The sequence below is a fragment of the Phoenix dactylifera genome, chromosome 17 (genome assembly GCF_051530095.1).
Source record: "Phoenix dactylifera cultivar Ajwa chromosome 17, Ajwa_hap1_PhDact_Kaust_v1.1, whole genome shotgun sequence".
Taxonomy (NCBI): Eukaryota; Viridiplantae; Streptophyta; class Magnoliopsida; order Arecales; family Arecaceae; genus Phoenix; species Phoenix dactylifera.
This window is the reverse complement of record NC_143206.1, coordinates 15,476,150-15,493,381: the sequence shown is the minus strand read 5'-3', so window position 1 is coordinate 15,493,381 and position 17,232 is coordinate 15,476,150. Positions and strand designations below refer to the sequence as shown.

Sequence of the window (17,232 nt, the reverse complement as noted above, 5' to 3'; positions counted from 1 at the left end):
AAAGGGAATAGCCTTGGCTGCAAAGACAATTAGATTTCTCTTTATATACTTTTGAATGGTTTCAGTTGCTATGCCTAATCTCCACCCAATTTGATTCAATTTATGCCAGAAAGGGTAAGAAATGAATAAGGAGGCCCATAGACCGGATGATGTGAGCTAACTAATAAGGTTTTGAATAATTTACTTTTTCTTTTTTTTTTGATACAAAATTATTTGCTTTTTTTCCTGCTCGTCGCTATTGTATGTATATCCATTGATTATCCATTTATGTCGATTGCAAGAATTTATTTTACAAATTATTTGAGATATCATGGTTTGTACATGGAATTTTTTCCTCGTACAATCTTCCCATCCATGAATCAAATTGCAAGGTGGAACTTGGCAATCTACACTGCAAAAGAGCAGTGCTTAAAGGTTGCATGATGCATGAACAAATCATGCAAGCTACAACTGTGCCTTCTTGTATCCGTTGCAACTTAAACAGCATGGGAAGACCTCGCAACTCGTTTCAAAGATTGATATATGGCCAACGTTTTTTCCCCCATTTTTCTGGAATCATGAGCCCAAGCCAAGCCAAGCCGGTCTAAACGCGTAGGTTTTCGGGCCAACAAACCTTAGCTTCCGTTACGCCCGGAGGACTCATCTCACGTCATCCCACCTCCAACGAGAGGAGCGTCCTCGTCTTCACCGCCCCGTCACCATCTCGTTGTACGCGTGGACAGTGACTCGTTGGGACCCACCTCCTTCCACCAATTGGCTAATTTAAGCTTTCGGTTCAGGGGTGCTCCCCAAGATATGGGTTGGAGCGAAAGGAATAGGGGAAAAAAACGAACAAAGACTCAGAAAGATTAGTGGGAGATGGAGCCCCCTCCCGGCCTGTACCTTGACATAGAATTGGCAAGGTGATGATGACATGATGTGGATGGAACGGGGCCAGGAGATGGATACTATCCATTTTCCATAAGATGAGGATAAAAATCCCATCACATGCTTCACTTCTATGAGACATATGACCACCTAGTTATTCAACTACATGATTATTTTTATCAATACTTTGGGCTTGGTGACGTGTCTCCTCCTCATGTTGATACAGAGGGGCCTTCCATCCTTTACGTTAAGGTGGCCACTTGGATAGAAAAGACATGAGGATTAGCTTAAAGTATATATGGCTTCATGTGATGCGTCGCTAGCTATATGATATGATATATATCATCTCCTCCTTTTCTCCCCTGCCAAGTTGATGAGGTTTGGTAATTGGAGGTTTCTAAACCTACCCTCTCTTCTTCATTTTTTTACGGGATGTGTTTGTGTCACTGTGAAGGCGCTCGGGAACCTAAGCTTGGATCTTTACGGCGTACTGTCTTTGAAAATTAATAACTTTTGACGAGTTTGATTGGCGTTTGTTCTCTAGTCATGTCATAGACCTGTGGAGGCTACAGTTGAGGCATGGTACTGAAAACAACTGATGAGTAACGATAAGCGAATCCAAGGTCGCTGAGGAGCCCATTGAGGCACACGGTCTTGGGAAAACTCCTCGATCGTCCATCCTTAGACTACTCTGTGAATTCCTTTTCATGACTTAGAATATCAATTTGTTTGCAGACACAGTGAGATTTAGGATCTCTCGGTGCTCTACAGTAAAAACTGCACACTGCAGATAATATGTGCTTCTACAATGAAATGCATAGAAAAATACAAGCCGTGGTGTCCCTCATAACAATCGGTCCAACGCGGTTGGCCAAGCTAAGAAGCATCTTTTCTAAAAGAATATTAGCCACACCCTTGCGGGGACCGAGAAAAAAGCCTAACGGGGGCTTGCATGGTGTATGGAGTGTTCAACATGGCTCGACGTGACCCTTCTAGTTCGTTATACAGCGTTGTTGAAGTATTTTTCAGAAACATTTTGGTTATAGCGGTTGATTTTATTCTCATAGTATAAGAACATTTAATTGAACTATGTTGATAGTATAAAAGCCTTTGAGCTCATGTATTAAATTTCATTTGTTTTAAGCGGGTAATTAAGGTAAATGAAGTGGAACTAGCAGATGATAGTCTTTGTTTCCCACAAAGATTGGGAAGAAGAGAGCAAAGAAGAGGCACAGAAGTCCTATATATGATTCATATGGATGACATACTCGAAAGGATCCTTCTGCCTAGGTTTATTGCAGCCGAGTTCAACAGATATTCTCAAGCATATGATGGTGAAGAGTGATGCAATGGATGTAAGAGAATTATTTTTACAATAAATAATCCCCATTCACTATTGTTGTTCGGGAGCTCGAGCCAGTCTGGTTTAGCTGCAGTAAAGCTATCCACTAGGAAATAGGAAGTTTATGCACAGTTTTTAAGGCCATTGCAGACTTAACGTCTTCCAACCATATTGCGGGAAGGCAAGGCTATCTTTTGCTTGCAGTTTTGGATTCCTTTTCTTTTTTTTTGGTGTGTGGGTGTGTGTGTACCTAGATATTTTTGTTATATGTTTGTGGTTGGCATTATCTTCGTTGGACATCCATTCTATTGAGCATAATCTACTATTAGGGCATCACTTTTTCTTGGTTTGAAGAAATATAAGGAATGCTTGGCTGGTTGGATGTCTTCATAAAGACTACATGGATGGCAAATTGGTAACCTATTGAAATTTGTATATGCGTACATCTAGAAGATAGCCTTAACAAATTAGCTTCAAGGACCAACCAACACCTACAGCTTATCTAGAACTACTTCAACTATGAATATCTTAGTGCCTCCCTTTCATCTTTGGATGAAGATATAGCAACTGGTCCCAAAGTATTAGTTAGTGAAAATGGTGCCATGCATTCAGACCATCATAATTAGAAATGTTATGAAGACGGAGTTGCGAAATAACATGATGCTCCCTGCTATAACCAGGCCATATGCATCACACGTCTTTCTCTGTGCTGCGAAGAACTTATTCAGAGACATAGTAGTTTGACAACTTCGATGCATCTTCTCATGTGAGATCTCTTAAAACCAACATGTGTCATATGAACAATACACTAACAGTAATTGCAACTAGCTACATGTGAAATAGCAGGTCTTTGTAGTGAGGATTGCAATGAAACCAAAGCTTGCAAACTAAGATGATCCCGAAAAGCATTTAGATATATATATCCCCAGCAACCTCTGGCATAAGAAATTAATTTCAGATAGAGTTGATGATGTTTCTTGTTGAGGTGTTTAGGCCAACTCCTGGGCTTTAGGCTAGGGTCATGTTTCAATATTTAGGTTATTTATATTTGGTAGATGTTAGAGAGAAATTTGATTGAATCAAAGTCTTCTCACTTAAATTAGTAGATGGATGGGCTAATTGAATATATACACACACACACACACTACCAAGATTCTTTCTTTATCCCATCTAAGATTGTAACTACTCTTTCAACAATATCTTGATGCAGCTACTTAATTATAGTTATTATGATTTATAACGATTAAAACAAACTTTCGAAACTTTTGGCTTTTTTTTTTTTGGTCAAAACGACATTTCATTTTATATAACTCTAATACAATATGCCATATTAAGTGAAATACATGCTAGGTTTGTCAAAATAATTTCTCCGAAATGCCGGACAACATAAGAGGTGAACTAATTCGTTGCTTTGTTCGTCTTCCGATATCTATGAGCTATCTTCACGATAGATGGTTCACAATTATTTTGACGGCGCAGGCTGAGAAAGATCGCAACATATAACTTGCTAGAATAAGCCACATATATGCATGTTGATAAGTTGCTGCATCAAATGCACCATATTTTTACCGACGCATTTTACTTTTTTTTTCACATCGCACCACTGACGTCATGCCAGGTAGCCATGCGCCTGCACCACCTGAGCCTGACCAACTCCTCTTTTTTTTTTCGCTTTTTGGGTGATTGAGCAACTCCCATTAAGGAGACCGATGGGAACGGTTTTCCGTCCACCTGAGTATGCTTGCCGTGCCGAGAACGTTGAAGGCTTAGGGCCTGGCTGCCATCTTTTTATTTCCTATTTTTATTCTTTAAAATAAACTCGTAAAATCAAAATAAAATATATTTTTTATTTTTTTAAAAAATAATTTTTACTCCGACATCTCCATCTCATTGCCATTATTGTCTTTGATGTTGCCATCCCTACCACCATCATTGCATCATCGCCGCCGTTTCCACCATCAACTCTATTATTGCATATCATTTTCTTCACAACCTCTACCATTACTTATTATGCTACCACTATCATCGCTATAACTGATGTCATTGCTAGCCATACAACCTCCAGCATATATGGCTCTACTAGTCTGCTTTCATTATGATTGATGTCACCACGATATTGTTGATCAATCACCAATGTCATCAAGGCCACCAACTTGGACGACTACATCATTAGCATCCCTTTGTTCCTGCATCACTACCACCATGATCACCTTCACTACTTCACTACTTCCAGTCTTCTGTCATCACTTTCTTTTTTTATTTTATGCAATTTCGCATTCCCTCAAATTCAAATGAAAGAAAGGCACATCAGAAAGACAAGAGGGTATGGGCAGGCAGCAGGTGAGGTTGGTTCTGAGGAAGGGAAGTGAGAACAAGAAGCCAAGCCCCTCGAAGAAGCCTCTCGTGATCAAATAGAGGCAGATTCTCTTTTCTTCGCCATCCCGAGTGTATTTCATGCACTGGTGGATTCAACTCGCATTTCACATGAGAGGGAGGGGGAGTCCGCTTGAGTAGTCTTTTGCTTTAGATCTTTCACCATACAAAGAAGGGAGGAGGGAGTATGGAACACTTTCGGTTCAGCATCAGGAAAAGAAAGTGGGGTCTAAGAAGCTAAACTGGCTTGAAAACGACGCACTCTTGTATCCTCGCTGGAAAGCGAGTGGCGATACCTACAGAACACACCAAGGTAGCTCAAGTAGTCCCCACCAAGGAATTGTTCTGGGGGCAGCGGGCTTTGCCCCAGCTACCGCTATCCTTGGGAAACCCAAAGAGCTACCGAAGGAAAGGAATTCAGAAGCCGAGAGCAGCAAAGATGGCGGTTGAGAGGTAGCGAAGAGGACAGATAGGCTAAAGATACTAAATGAGTTGGCGTATTTGAGTCTTTCCTTTCTGTCAGGCTCGTCTTACCTTTTTCTCCTTCTCAAATTGCTTTCTAAGTACCGCGAGAAAGCCTTGGAGCGAAAGAGGCGCTTCTTGGACGGAGAGGATGGTGAAAGGGAAAGACCGAAGTTGAGCAGCTGTGCATTCGGTATCAGATACAACAGCACAAATCCTCGCCGTACAGGCCTCAGACCAATGGAGCAGTGGAGGCAGCAAATCAAAAAATCTCGATCAAGCACGGCGGACGATCTGCTTGGTGCAACTACTTTATGATGAATAAGTCCACCACATCCTCAAACGTTCGGATTGCATGAATGGGGAGAGATAAGAACCATCGTGCGGCGAATGGCTTTAATTTCTTTCATATCGCATTCAACGGGTTTATCTTTGTCTATTTTGATTTGAGTCGAATTCATAACTGTTTGAATTGTGTAATCTCCAATTATTGACATTGGTAACCGACCCAAAGCAATTTTCTTATAATTCAATTCGTGACGATCAGAAGTATAAAGTTAAAAAAGATACCGAACGGCCCCTAGTTTTGAGCGTGCGCTCTCTCATACTATGAATCAGGGTTTACCATTTTTGGCGAATTCCGACAGCGTCGTTTTAAGAGAGCTCCGTGGAGATAGATTTCCGACAGCTATCTCATCTTTCATATATCTAGGGTAGATATAAACTTGCTTTGCATTCCCCTTCGATATTTGCTTTTTATAATTTTCAAGTCCCTGTCCATAGGGTTCAAAGGAAGCATGCGAAAGCTAGGTCCATTTGAACCCCTTGAGCGTTTTATAGCTTATATCAATGTGTTGAATCCCTACATTGGAGAAAATTAGGTTTTAGAATCATCATAAACTTGGTCCCTGGATCATGAAGTTCACTTAGCCTTACTTTCTCATTAAGAAGATGTCTTACACCCTTGGGAGTTTGATAGGTTATATCAACATTTTGCATTCCTACTTTGTAGCCTGAAGAGGCATTTAAACATCGCCAACTTGGTCCCTAGGTAACGAAGTTCACTCAATCTTGTTTTCCCTAGCTTTAAGATGGGCTAAACCAGTACAAGTTTGATAGGTGGTGTTGTGGGGGGGGGGGGAGGGGGCCTTGAATTTAGTCCCACATCGGCTAGTAGCGGAAAGGTTCCGTGCCTTAAATGGGGGGTGGAAATCCTTTCCTCTCGAGGGCCCTTTTGTGGGACAAAATCGTGAGGAGGGCTCCGGGTACGCTCGATCCCCAAAGCGGACAATACCTCGGGAGGAACGCGGTCCTCTTTCTCTGCTAGCTTAATGTGGGTTATGCTGTTGTGTGAGGCTCCGGCCAAAGGCCGTCCCCGCAACAGATGGCGCGCCAGGTAGGGGGCGCCTCCTCTCTCCATTGACTACCCTCCAGGACTGTGGGGGCCCGTTGGGGTAAAACCTGGCCGGAACCTTCCTGCTGGGGGGCTATGTTGTGGGGGGGGAGGGGGCCTTGAATTTAGTCCCACATCGGCTAGTAGCGGAAAGGTTCCGTGCCTTAAATGAGGGGTGGAAATCCTTTCCTCTCGAGGGCCCTTTTGTGGGACAAAACCGTGAGGAGGGCTCCAGGTACGCTCGACCCCCAAAGCGGACAATACCTCGGGAGGAACGCGGTCCTCTTTCTCTGCTAGCTTAATGTGGGCTATGCTGTTGTGTGAGGCTCCGGCCAAAGGCCGTCCCCGCAACAGGTGGATATGAATGCTTGGCGTTCCTACTTTGCAGCCTCAAATTGGGCTTAAAATATTGCCTTTTAAACATTACCAACTTGGTCCCTGCGTTATTGAGTTCACTCAACGTTATTTTTATGTTTAACGTGTGTCGAAGCCTTGGGGTTGATGATGTCAATACGTTGCATTCCTATTTTGCATCCTAAAATTTGGCTTGTAAATATCATCAACTTGGTCCCTAGGTCTTGAAGTTCACTCAACCTTACTATCTTTCTTTGGAAGTTCGATAGACTCTACATCAATGCATTGCATTCCCATTTTGTAGCCTAGAATAAGGCTTTTAAACATCATCAATCTGGCCCTTGGGTCATGAGGTTCGCTCAACCTTATCCCAATTTAAGAAGATTTTTCTTGAAGCTAAGAGTTAGGACCGACAACGGATCATATCTATGCCTATATCCATATTTTTCCATAGATATAAATAAAGGTATTGATATTAAATAGATACCAAAATTAGTATATATATATTTGTTCTAAATAGATAGGAGTATAAACTGGGTATCGCGTATGTCCATATTTGTTTTAAAGAGATAATGACACAAATCGGATAAATTAAATCCACACCTTTTAATCAGAATATGAATATAAGTCAGAAATTAATCACAATTCAGATATTGAGCAAAGTTTAATAATAAAAACTAATATAAGAGACATTAATAATAAAGGATATGAGCGGAATCCACTATCTAGATCAGCATTACATGTGATATGTAGGCAATTAACCAGGTGAGTGCCTAAGGTATAGATTTTAAACCGGCATGAAATCCACTCAAAGAAAGGTCCAGATCACCGACCCAACTGGATTTATATCAAAAATATTAAAATTTAAATTATTTGAAATAAACAATATAATACAAAATATTAATTTTTCTATATTAAATACATCATTACTCTTTAATTGTAGCAAAAATAAAAAATAATCATTAATAATCTATTTTTAGAAAGCTTGAAAGAAAATTATGAATAAATTTTGGAATATGTAGTAGTTATTGATATTTTTAAATATTTTAAATAATAGTATTTTGAAAATATCATGCATAATAAAATGAAAATTTTATTTTTCATCAAAGAGACTAGGATTTATTTTTCATAACAAACTAATTGTTAAAATATAAAATATCACAGGATATATCAAATGGCTCTATTTAATAAAGTGAATAAGTTTTGAATTAAAAAAAACCATCATTGTAAATCAAGATCAAGTCCTTTCCTAGTGATTGAGTAGTACTCGTTCATGTAAAAGGTCATGGTTTATCAAGCTTGTATTTAGCTGCGCAAACTGGTACAAACTACAGACCTTAAATTGTGCTTCTGCTAGAATTTTTTGAAGATACACTCAAGCCATCGGTATCTTCCTATCTTTATGTGCCTTGTTGAAGAGTTTATATTTTGTGGATCATATTGTGAACCTGAACTATTTCTATGATATTGGATCCAATTAATACATTTGATCCCCACTCCCCAAGGCCCCAAATCTATTTTTAGCTCAGATCCAACCAAAAACTTAGATCTCACATCAAGGTCATGGCTGAAATGAGCAGGGCACGTGTGATCCAACCAAAACCCTGCAATCCAATTGAGACATTCAGAAAGAAATGCTTGGAAAGTGATGGTGAAATAGGCCAAGCTAGTGGCTGATAGGACTTAGTTTGGTCCTGTTTATAAAGTCCCGATGCTTTTCTTTGGTTCTAATTAAGTACCTAATTTCTCAACCTCTTTAATCCAATGGAGAAAGGCTGGGGAAGCAGTGATGAATTAGTCACCCACTAGATACAGCAGAGTGGTCTTCTCTAGCTTTGTGATGAAGTAAGGAACAGCTTGTATAGGTTTGGTTTAGAATAGACAGGAAAAATTAGATGTATGAAGAACAGTTCTATTACTTGGGAATCATGCTAGCTAGACCTGCAACCCTTGGACATCAATTGGCCAGAGTTGCTGGGTCTATAAGATATAAAATAACTGCATTTGTGTGGATTCTACAAGTGGAACACAGGGGATGGAAGAGTTTTCATAGGTAAATATAATCTAGAAGATCCATATTTATCTTATTGATGAAAATAAAATTATTCGATAATCTATTATTTAGTTATCGATATCTCAAGTTCGAAAGAATCGAAATTAGGCAAACGAAGTCTAGCTCTAGCTCAGCTCATTCATCGGGGAGCTGGATTTGACCTGAATATAAGCTGCATGCAAGATGCTCCTAAATACTTCAAGGAAACAGTCCACAGATAAATCATTCAAACCAATCACAACACATGCAGACTCCAAGGCCACAGTTCACTGAATAATTAACCTTGACAACCCCATGCAATTGCCACCTTATAGTTTATGTTCCACTGGATGAATCCAAAAACATGAGTCCAAGAACGGAGCACTGTCGAGCTTAGGATCGATGCCAATCGGACGTTGCGATCGAATTCATTGTAGATATCGCTCATCATCGATGCCTGATAAATTGATCAGCCCATGAAGATCTGCTCAACATGGAAGTGCCAATGCCAATTGTGTTAGTTTTCAAACTAAAACAAGCTCTTCGAATCTTCTTAGGTCACGTTGCATTTTGATAGCTCTTTATATTTCTTAACCTATGTATCTTAACATGTCTTTTTTCCACCTGGTTAATTATCCGAGTTGAATCTTGGAAAAAAGAACTATCAGAGCATAATTCGGTTGGCTTACCTGCTCATAAGACATGCATTCAGAGGACAGGTCTCAGCGAGGCTCGGCCTCAACCCATGGCTCGATCAATCAGCCCCAGCCTGGACTACGGAATGGATCTGTTGGCCTGGTTCGTTTTCATATTAACAGCATTTCTCATACATAAAGTGCAAGCCATTCGATCCCCCTTCATTGATTTTATAGGGAATATTAAGTCAACAAACATGCACTGTATTATTTTTTTAAAAAAAAAGTTCAATCAAAAAATAAATTATGTTCCATCAAACAAAAAAAAAAGTTTTTTTTTTTTTTTTGTACGGATATCTTTCTAAGTATCGAATTTTGCATGAACACTCTCCTAAAATTAATATTTGCATGTATATCCTGTAAAACACTTATTTTGCTATCGTATCATTTTTTATTTTTATTTTTGCATATGTGCCCACTCCATCCAATGCTGTTAAAAAATTAACGATTTTAAATTAAAATAACTAAACTATCCTTAATAGGTAAATGTGCAAAAAGAAACATTTATAAGATAATCACGATAGAGAACAAAAAAGTAATTTTAAAATTTTATTTTATTTTTAATTAAAATAAATATGATTTTTTATTAACGATATTAGAAGAACCGTTATATTAAAGGTATTTGTGCAAAAACAATACTTTATGAGGATACAAAAATAAATATAAATTTAAGAGGGTATTCATGAAAATTTAAATTTTTAGAAGAGTATTTATGTAAAAAAATTGGAAAAAATTTATGCTGCCGTATAACATGTGTTTACAAATTATAAACATCGCATTTTTATGCTATCATGGGCCCGAAGGAGATGAGTTATCGGGCTACAATACTGGTACGGTCGGCCCAATTTTACATTCAAAGCTTGTAGAATTAGAGAATGAATTTGCCTTGCCCACTGTATCTGTTTGTAATGCGCCCCATGAAGGCCTCGCCAGAAATTGCGACGCAAGGCGAGGACTATATTTGGATGGGGAATAAATTTGGAAAAAAAATGAGAGTCATTCCAATAAGCTTGAAGGAAAATAAGATTATTCCGTGAAAGTTTTTCTGTGATGATATTTTTTGGTTGGAAGAATAAATTGAGGAAGAAGTGTTTTCTTTTTTCTGGTTTATTTTTTGTGCGATAAAACTGCCCTTGAGAAATTTTTGGAATATGGTTTATACACAGTTTTCTATATAAAATTTATTTAGAAATAGCTATGTGTGTGTGTGTGTGTGTGTGTGAGAGAGAGAGAGAGAGAGAGAAAGAAAATGAGAGTGCACGTGAGAGAGAGAAAGAGAGGGCACGTGCATGTGTGTGTGTGTGTGTATATATATATATATATATATGTATGTATATAGATATTGAACTATAATTATATTATAATATCTTTCGTATGTATTTTTCAATTCCACTACCGCAAAGTGACAGAGCCCCTGCATTAGGGTTTTTTTTTCCGTTCCGGATAGAATTGATCTACAAAAAATTGGTAGCCATACAGGAGAGCTGCACTGTAGATGCATCACTAAAAACTGGGTAACTACATTCACTTGTGAATAAAAGAAACATTGTAACGAAACTTACCGATTTAAAAGGAGATTATGCTCTTACAGTAGGGTGACTAGGGTAATCCGCTTCAACATGACTCAATCTCCATTGCACTTACGACAAGCACAAACAAAGTGAAAAGAAACCAATTATTTATGCGCGCATGTTAGATCAACCCAAAACTGAACTGAGCTAATTGCCTTTCTCTGGCCGTGACTAGGCCACAAATTCGTACATTTGTCTAATATAAAGACATAAATTGATCAGCATAATAAAACAATTAGTTTTGATGTACCTTAACAAAAGATAATGTAAGTTGCTTTACTCAAATTAATTAAAATTATTTTGTTAATACATCAAGCATTTGAAAGTGCCGCGCCAACATTACATTTAAGCGTAATGATTTTATCAAGTAATTCAGGATGGTGAATAAAATATTTTTTGAATATTCGATTAATTCAGAAATAATAGGTGTATCATTCATGCATTGCCTAACTATATATCCTGCAATTAAGTTCAAAAATTGTACAACGTGTACAAGTGTCACGCCAACATTACATTTAAGCGTAATGAATTAAGTTTCTGAATAGCATGACATAGCCGTGCTACCAAGGAGTACAACTTATGATAACATGAAGCCAACATTATATTTAGCTTTCAAATCCATCTCAAATTTAATAGAATAAATCTAATTTTATTATTCATTAAATGCAACCAATACTAGTTCAAAGCGTCTAAATTTAAACCAAAGCTATTCAGAAAATTATTAACAACAATGTCATAATCACTGAAGAATTAAAGTTATGCTCTGCTATATAGATCGTCAAGCTTGTTAGTGCTTGGTGAACTCCAAGCCTAGACCGTCCTTCATTGCTATTGTCCTTATTCGTCTGGAGAGAAAAAAAAAATAAAGGTATATGAGCGACACAGCTCAGTAAGTAAACATTTCACTACCTTACTAGATCAAGCATAAATTTTTCTTACCAATCCATCATTTAAGAAAAATAATAGATTTTCCAAAATAAGCATTTCATAATATAGTATATAAAACAAATCATAAAGCAAACCATGCGTATATTAATCATTCATATTTCACAAACATAGTACTAAGTTTATATTATAAATAAATTCATAAATCGTTTCTCATATCATATAATCCTATTATGGATCAAAACATGACTCATAGATATTCGTACTACGATCACCATAACCTATGACAGGGCTATCTTCGTAATCGACAAGATATCATAGTTCATATTCATTACCAATTTTAACCCATTGGCAGATGGTCGTTTTTGTTGGATGCTAACCTTAGAGTGTCGATTGACCTCTATTTCTAGAGGCAGTCATAGCAATCTCAAAGCCTTTACAAAACTTATATTTTTTTCTTAAAACATAAATATCAATAGATAAAAAAAATACTAAATGATATAATTAGATTCATATTTCATAACAAAGCTATATTCATCAAAGCATTTATGAAACTATTTCTCATAATAAAGCATGATTTTTATAACATATATGCTAATCTATAATTTTTAAAAAAGCATGATATTTCCATAAATAAATTTTATATACGGAAAACATGATTATCTGAAAAATAATAAGAAATGTAAGAACTGCTTACAAGTTCAAAAACTAGTAAGGAGTATAAAATTTACTTACAAGTTTAAAAACTAGTAAAAAGTATAAAGCTTACTTACCTCTTTCACCTGAGACCGTCAACCTTCACTAGGCAATTCAGTTAACCCTATAAAAATATTAAAAGCAAAATCAATTTTTGTTTAACGGTTTTAATCAAATTAAAATAGTAAGAAATAGGGACAATTGTTCGACGATTCTGAATGGCTTAGGTCCAAGCAATTTGATTAATAAATCATAGGGCATGGACTCGATCAGGGCCAAGGTCGTTTAACATAGTTTATCATTAGTGGGTTTTCTGTATAATTGATAAGGCCAAGTGATCAGTCTAGTAGGCGATCCGGGCATAGGACAATTTAAGGCCTCTTTTCAGGTGTCAATTCGGATTTGTTGGTCCGGTCGACAGGACCTGATTTTGGATTTCTTAGATCTTCTAGAGAGAGAAAAAAGAGAGAAAGTAGATAGAGGAAACGAGAGAGAGAAAGAGAGGGGTGGTTTCTCTCCCTCCTCTTCTTCTTCTTTTCTTCTTCCTTATTTTCTTTTTTTTTTCTTAGCAAGATGGAAGAGAAAGGGGGTGGTTGGTGGCTGTGACTGCAACGGTCCGACAAGGTGGCGGTGGCAGGCAACAGAGGGCAATTGGCGGCAACGGCTGGTCGACCAAGTCGGTGGACGAAGACCGAAACAGGGGTGCCTTGTTTCAGTGTGACTCCGACGATTGCCGGCTGAAAACTATGGGGACCAAAGCCCAAAACACAAAGGAAGAAAGAGGAGAGGATAGAGAGCTCGTATCTCAGTCCGGCGAAGTTCTCCGACGACCTTTTTCGGTAGAAAATAATAATAAAAAAAATCTTGTAAAAAAAGCATGAAATCGAGAGCAAAATAATCCTTTCTTGATAGATCTCAAAGGGGAAGGATGGAGAAACTTAAATAGGCAAGGATCCCAGCTTTCAGCGTTCGATTGGGCTTGGGATTTATCTTTTTTTGATTGTGATTGCGGCCGAAAATGGAGAGGAAGGAGACTTCCAACTGAGTCCTTCTCTCCTATTTTTTATCATGTGCGGCACACGTGCAATTGCTGGGCTAACCTCTTCGGGCCGGCCTAAGCCCAATAAGAGTACGGGCCGGTCAATGGACCGGACCCTCACAACAAGCTGGAATTGTTTTGGTGTCGTAGTTGCTTTGAAGCCAGACCTGGGCACAATTTTAAGTCAGCTTCCGAATTCAAATTAAAAAAAAAAAAGAAAATGTCACAATGATTGATGGAATGCCTGGCCCTGGGGCCAACGACATGGTAGATTGATCCACTTCAGGGGTTATTCGGAATATGAGGCCACACCCGATAGGATACATGAATTACTATATTTTTTATTAAATAAATATTTATAGAAGGAGCAAGCTTCATCTTCCTCGTTGAAAATGAACTGATAACATCTGAAACTTATTTATTTTTTTATTATTTTATTTTACTATATTATGATTCCATTAAAAGCCATCATTAATCATGTACCCATAACAAGCTATCATTAATTATACCCTTTCCATTAAAAACTCTGCCTACGTGAGGTATTCTAATTAAAAAGGAAATCCGGTAACATTCCCTCTCTCATTACAATAATATAATAGAGATAAATAATTTTACATAAGTAAAAAGCGCCAGCCAGGCCTTATATATATTGAAACGTTCCGTTAGTAAAAAAAATAAGTTACCATCCAAGACCAACATCGCCAAAACATTTTTTTATTTTTGTGCTAATTTTTCTTTATACTCTTTCTCATAAAAAAATAATTTTGGGGTTGAATTGCTAAATATAGATAAGACAATAAATTTTATGCTGCTTCTTACTTAACTATATGTTACTTGCAACTCTGATATGTAAGATGATGAGGTTAATAATTGAGAATTTTTCGCATTTCTCCAACACAATAAAGTATAAATGATTCATCTCTGCTCCTAGAATAGATAAATAAATATAATTTGTTGAAATTTTTTAGTGTCTCTGTAAATAATCTCTCCTCTCCTTTTTTTTACGTGTCCGGTATCCCGTGATTATTGGATTTAACAAAACACACAATCCCAAACTCCTTATCCATAAATAAATCCAAATTATATCCTATCCGCTCCCCTTAATCTAATAGCCGTCAACCGTATCTTATCCCGATTGCTGACGTAACAGTGATTGCACTTTTCTCCCACGCGACGACACACCGACCGGAGCGTGGCACCGACTCTAGTAGCCCACGTTTCATCCCCATCCACCGTTCAATTAGAAAACCGCGTCCCCCCGACGGCCAGGCTTCAAGATAAGACGTAGATAAACGGAACGGAGAAGCGTGAAACGCGTTTTAACTTTTTATCCTTTTTTGGGAAACGGAACGGGGTTGTTTTCGTCGCCTTTATTCCTTGCCCTTCGCTCCCGCTCAGTTTCTTCTGGATCCCAATCCCTCGTCTCCCAAATCAATCTCTCTTCGCTTCTCGATTTCTTTGATCTGTTTCGGAAAAAGCTTCGATCTTGGGAATTGATGACGGCGGTTTTGAGTAAGTGCGGTGTAATCTCGCCGTTTGGGCACCGTTCAGTGGCCCCTTCTTGGGAGAAGAGGAGCCCTTCTTTTGTTGGGTTTCCTCTCTCTTCCTCCTGGACGATCGAGTCTCTGATGCCTTCTTCTCGGAATAGCTGTTTCCATGGGAGGAGATTGATTTCTGGGGCTTGGAGGGGGAAGGCCGTGAAGGGGAAGTTTAGTTCTTCCCCCGTACAGGTATCTAGAAGCTTCAAAATCCGATCTTTTATGTTGTTTTTCTGTTTATTAATTTGTTAAAAAAAGATTTATATATTTTTAATGGATTTTCCAGATTTATTTAAAAAAACTGCAATTTTACGTGATTTTTGGATCATCAGGGAAGTAGGTTTTTCTTTCAAAAAAAAAATCTCTTTAATTTTTTTAGGTTTCTTATACAAGTTTTCATGAGTTACTTCCTTATTTGTTCATGACTTCAACCAGGAAGAAATTTTGTGATTTCGGAAGATCTTTTCAGGGGTTTTCTACTGATATTTTTGTGGGAACTACAGATGAGCCTCTGCTTCGGAAAGGCTTTGAAATGGTGGGAGAAGAAGCTCCAGCCCAACATGAAGGAGATCGAATCAGCCCAGGATCTCGTGGACTCTTTTTTGAACGCAGGAGACAAGCTTGTCATAGTAGATTTCTTCTCCCCTGGTTGTGGAGGCTGCAAAGCCCTCCATGCAAAGGTATGCCTTTTTTTTTTCACATATCCTTTTGAATCAAAAAAAAAAAAAAAAACTAAAAAACAAATCCTGTTCTCTGTTTTAATATAACTTTTCATGGCTTATCTCCTTCATTGCCATGATCTTAAAGTTGAGATATCTTAGAATTTGTTTTCTTTCATTTTATGTGCAGATTTGCCAGTTTGCAGATCTGAGCCCAGATGTTCTCTTCCTCCAAGTAAACTATGAAAAGCACAAATCCATGTGTTATAGCTTAAATGTCCACGTTCTTCCCTTCTTTAGGTTTTACAGGGGAGCACACGGTCGTCTTTGTAGCTTCAGCTGCACCAATGCAACTGTAAGTTTCCACTCTTTTATTAATTTTTTTTTGTTCCTCTTGTTTCCCTGTAATGGTGATCAGGAGGCCCAGGCCTGTTAATTTTTGTTCTTTTATGTTTCTTTAAAAATTGAGTTACATCCTTAATAACTAGTCATTTGACTTTTAAATCGTTATTGTAGGCTGAAGCTATTTAATTTTCCATGTAATCTTTTGTTTGTTTCTATTAGGAAAGCCTATAGAAAATATGGGAAGAGGGTTTGATGGTTCATATGGTTTATGTTTTGGTATCTTTTAGTGTTCCTGATGAAGTCATTTGATTCTTTTCTTCTTTTGTTTCACTTTAAATCCTTCTATGTTTAGAGTTGCTCAGATGAGTTTGGTGATTGGTTTTTTGATTATTCTCTTCCCCATATATTGCAGATTAAGAAATTTAAAGATGCATTGGCCAAACACACCACTGAGAGATGCAGCCTGGGCCCAACAAAGGGGCTGGAGGAATCAGAGCTCATGGCTTTGGCTGCAAACAAGGATCTCTCTTTCAATTTCATAAGAAAGCCAGTTCCTGTTCTCGGCGCAATACTTCCGGTGTCTTCAACTCCGAGAGTCATCCAAGATTCTGAGGACAAGGCTCTGGTCGCAGCTGGGGGATGAGGTGATAATTTTTGAAACCTTATCTCCCTGTTTCTCCCTTCTTCCTTTCTTTTGTACAGTTCCCTTCTTGGTTGCCGTCTATAGTTGTACTCCTGGGTTTCTTCTCGCTAGAATATTTTTTTTTTTCTGGAGAGTGGACGTCTGGATATATGACACTTGTAAAAATAGTTTTTATATATTTAGTTGATTATGGTAGAGTGATATATTGCAAAATAGCTTATATTTGAACATTTTTTTTATAAAAAAATTATATAAAATATTTATTATGTTCTTAATAAAGAAAAAAATCTTACTTTATTCTGTCTCAAAGTTAAGGATATCTTGATTTTCAACTTATG

General features: G+C 37.8%; 1 protein-coding gene across 1 annotated transcript; it reads left to right on the top strand.

Moving 5' to 3' along the window:
- The first annotated feature begins 15,063 nt into the window (after window positions 1-15,063).
- Window positions 15,064-17,091, top strand: LOC103709665 (thioredoxin-like 1-2, chloroplastic). Its single transcript, XM_008795125.5, has 4 exons — window positions 15,064-15,439; window positions 15,751-15,927; window positions 16,097-16,261; window positions 16,664-17,091. The coding sequence occupies exons 1-4, from the start codon at window positions 15,206-15,208 to the stop codon at window positions 16,892-16,894; spliced, it is 807 nt and encodes a 268-aa protein (XP_008793347.1). The 5' UTR covers window positions 15,064-15,205; the 3' UTR covers window positions 16,895-17,091.
- The last annotated feature ends 141 nt before the right edge of the window (window positions 17,092-17,232 follow it).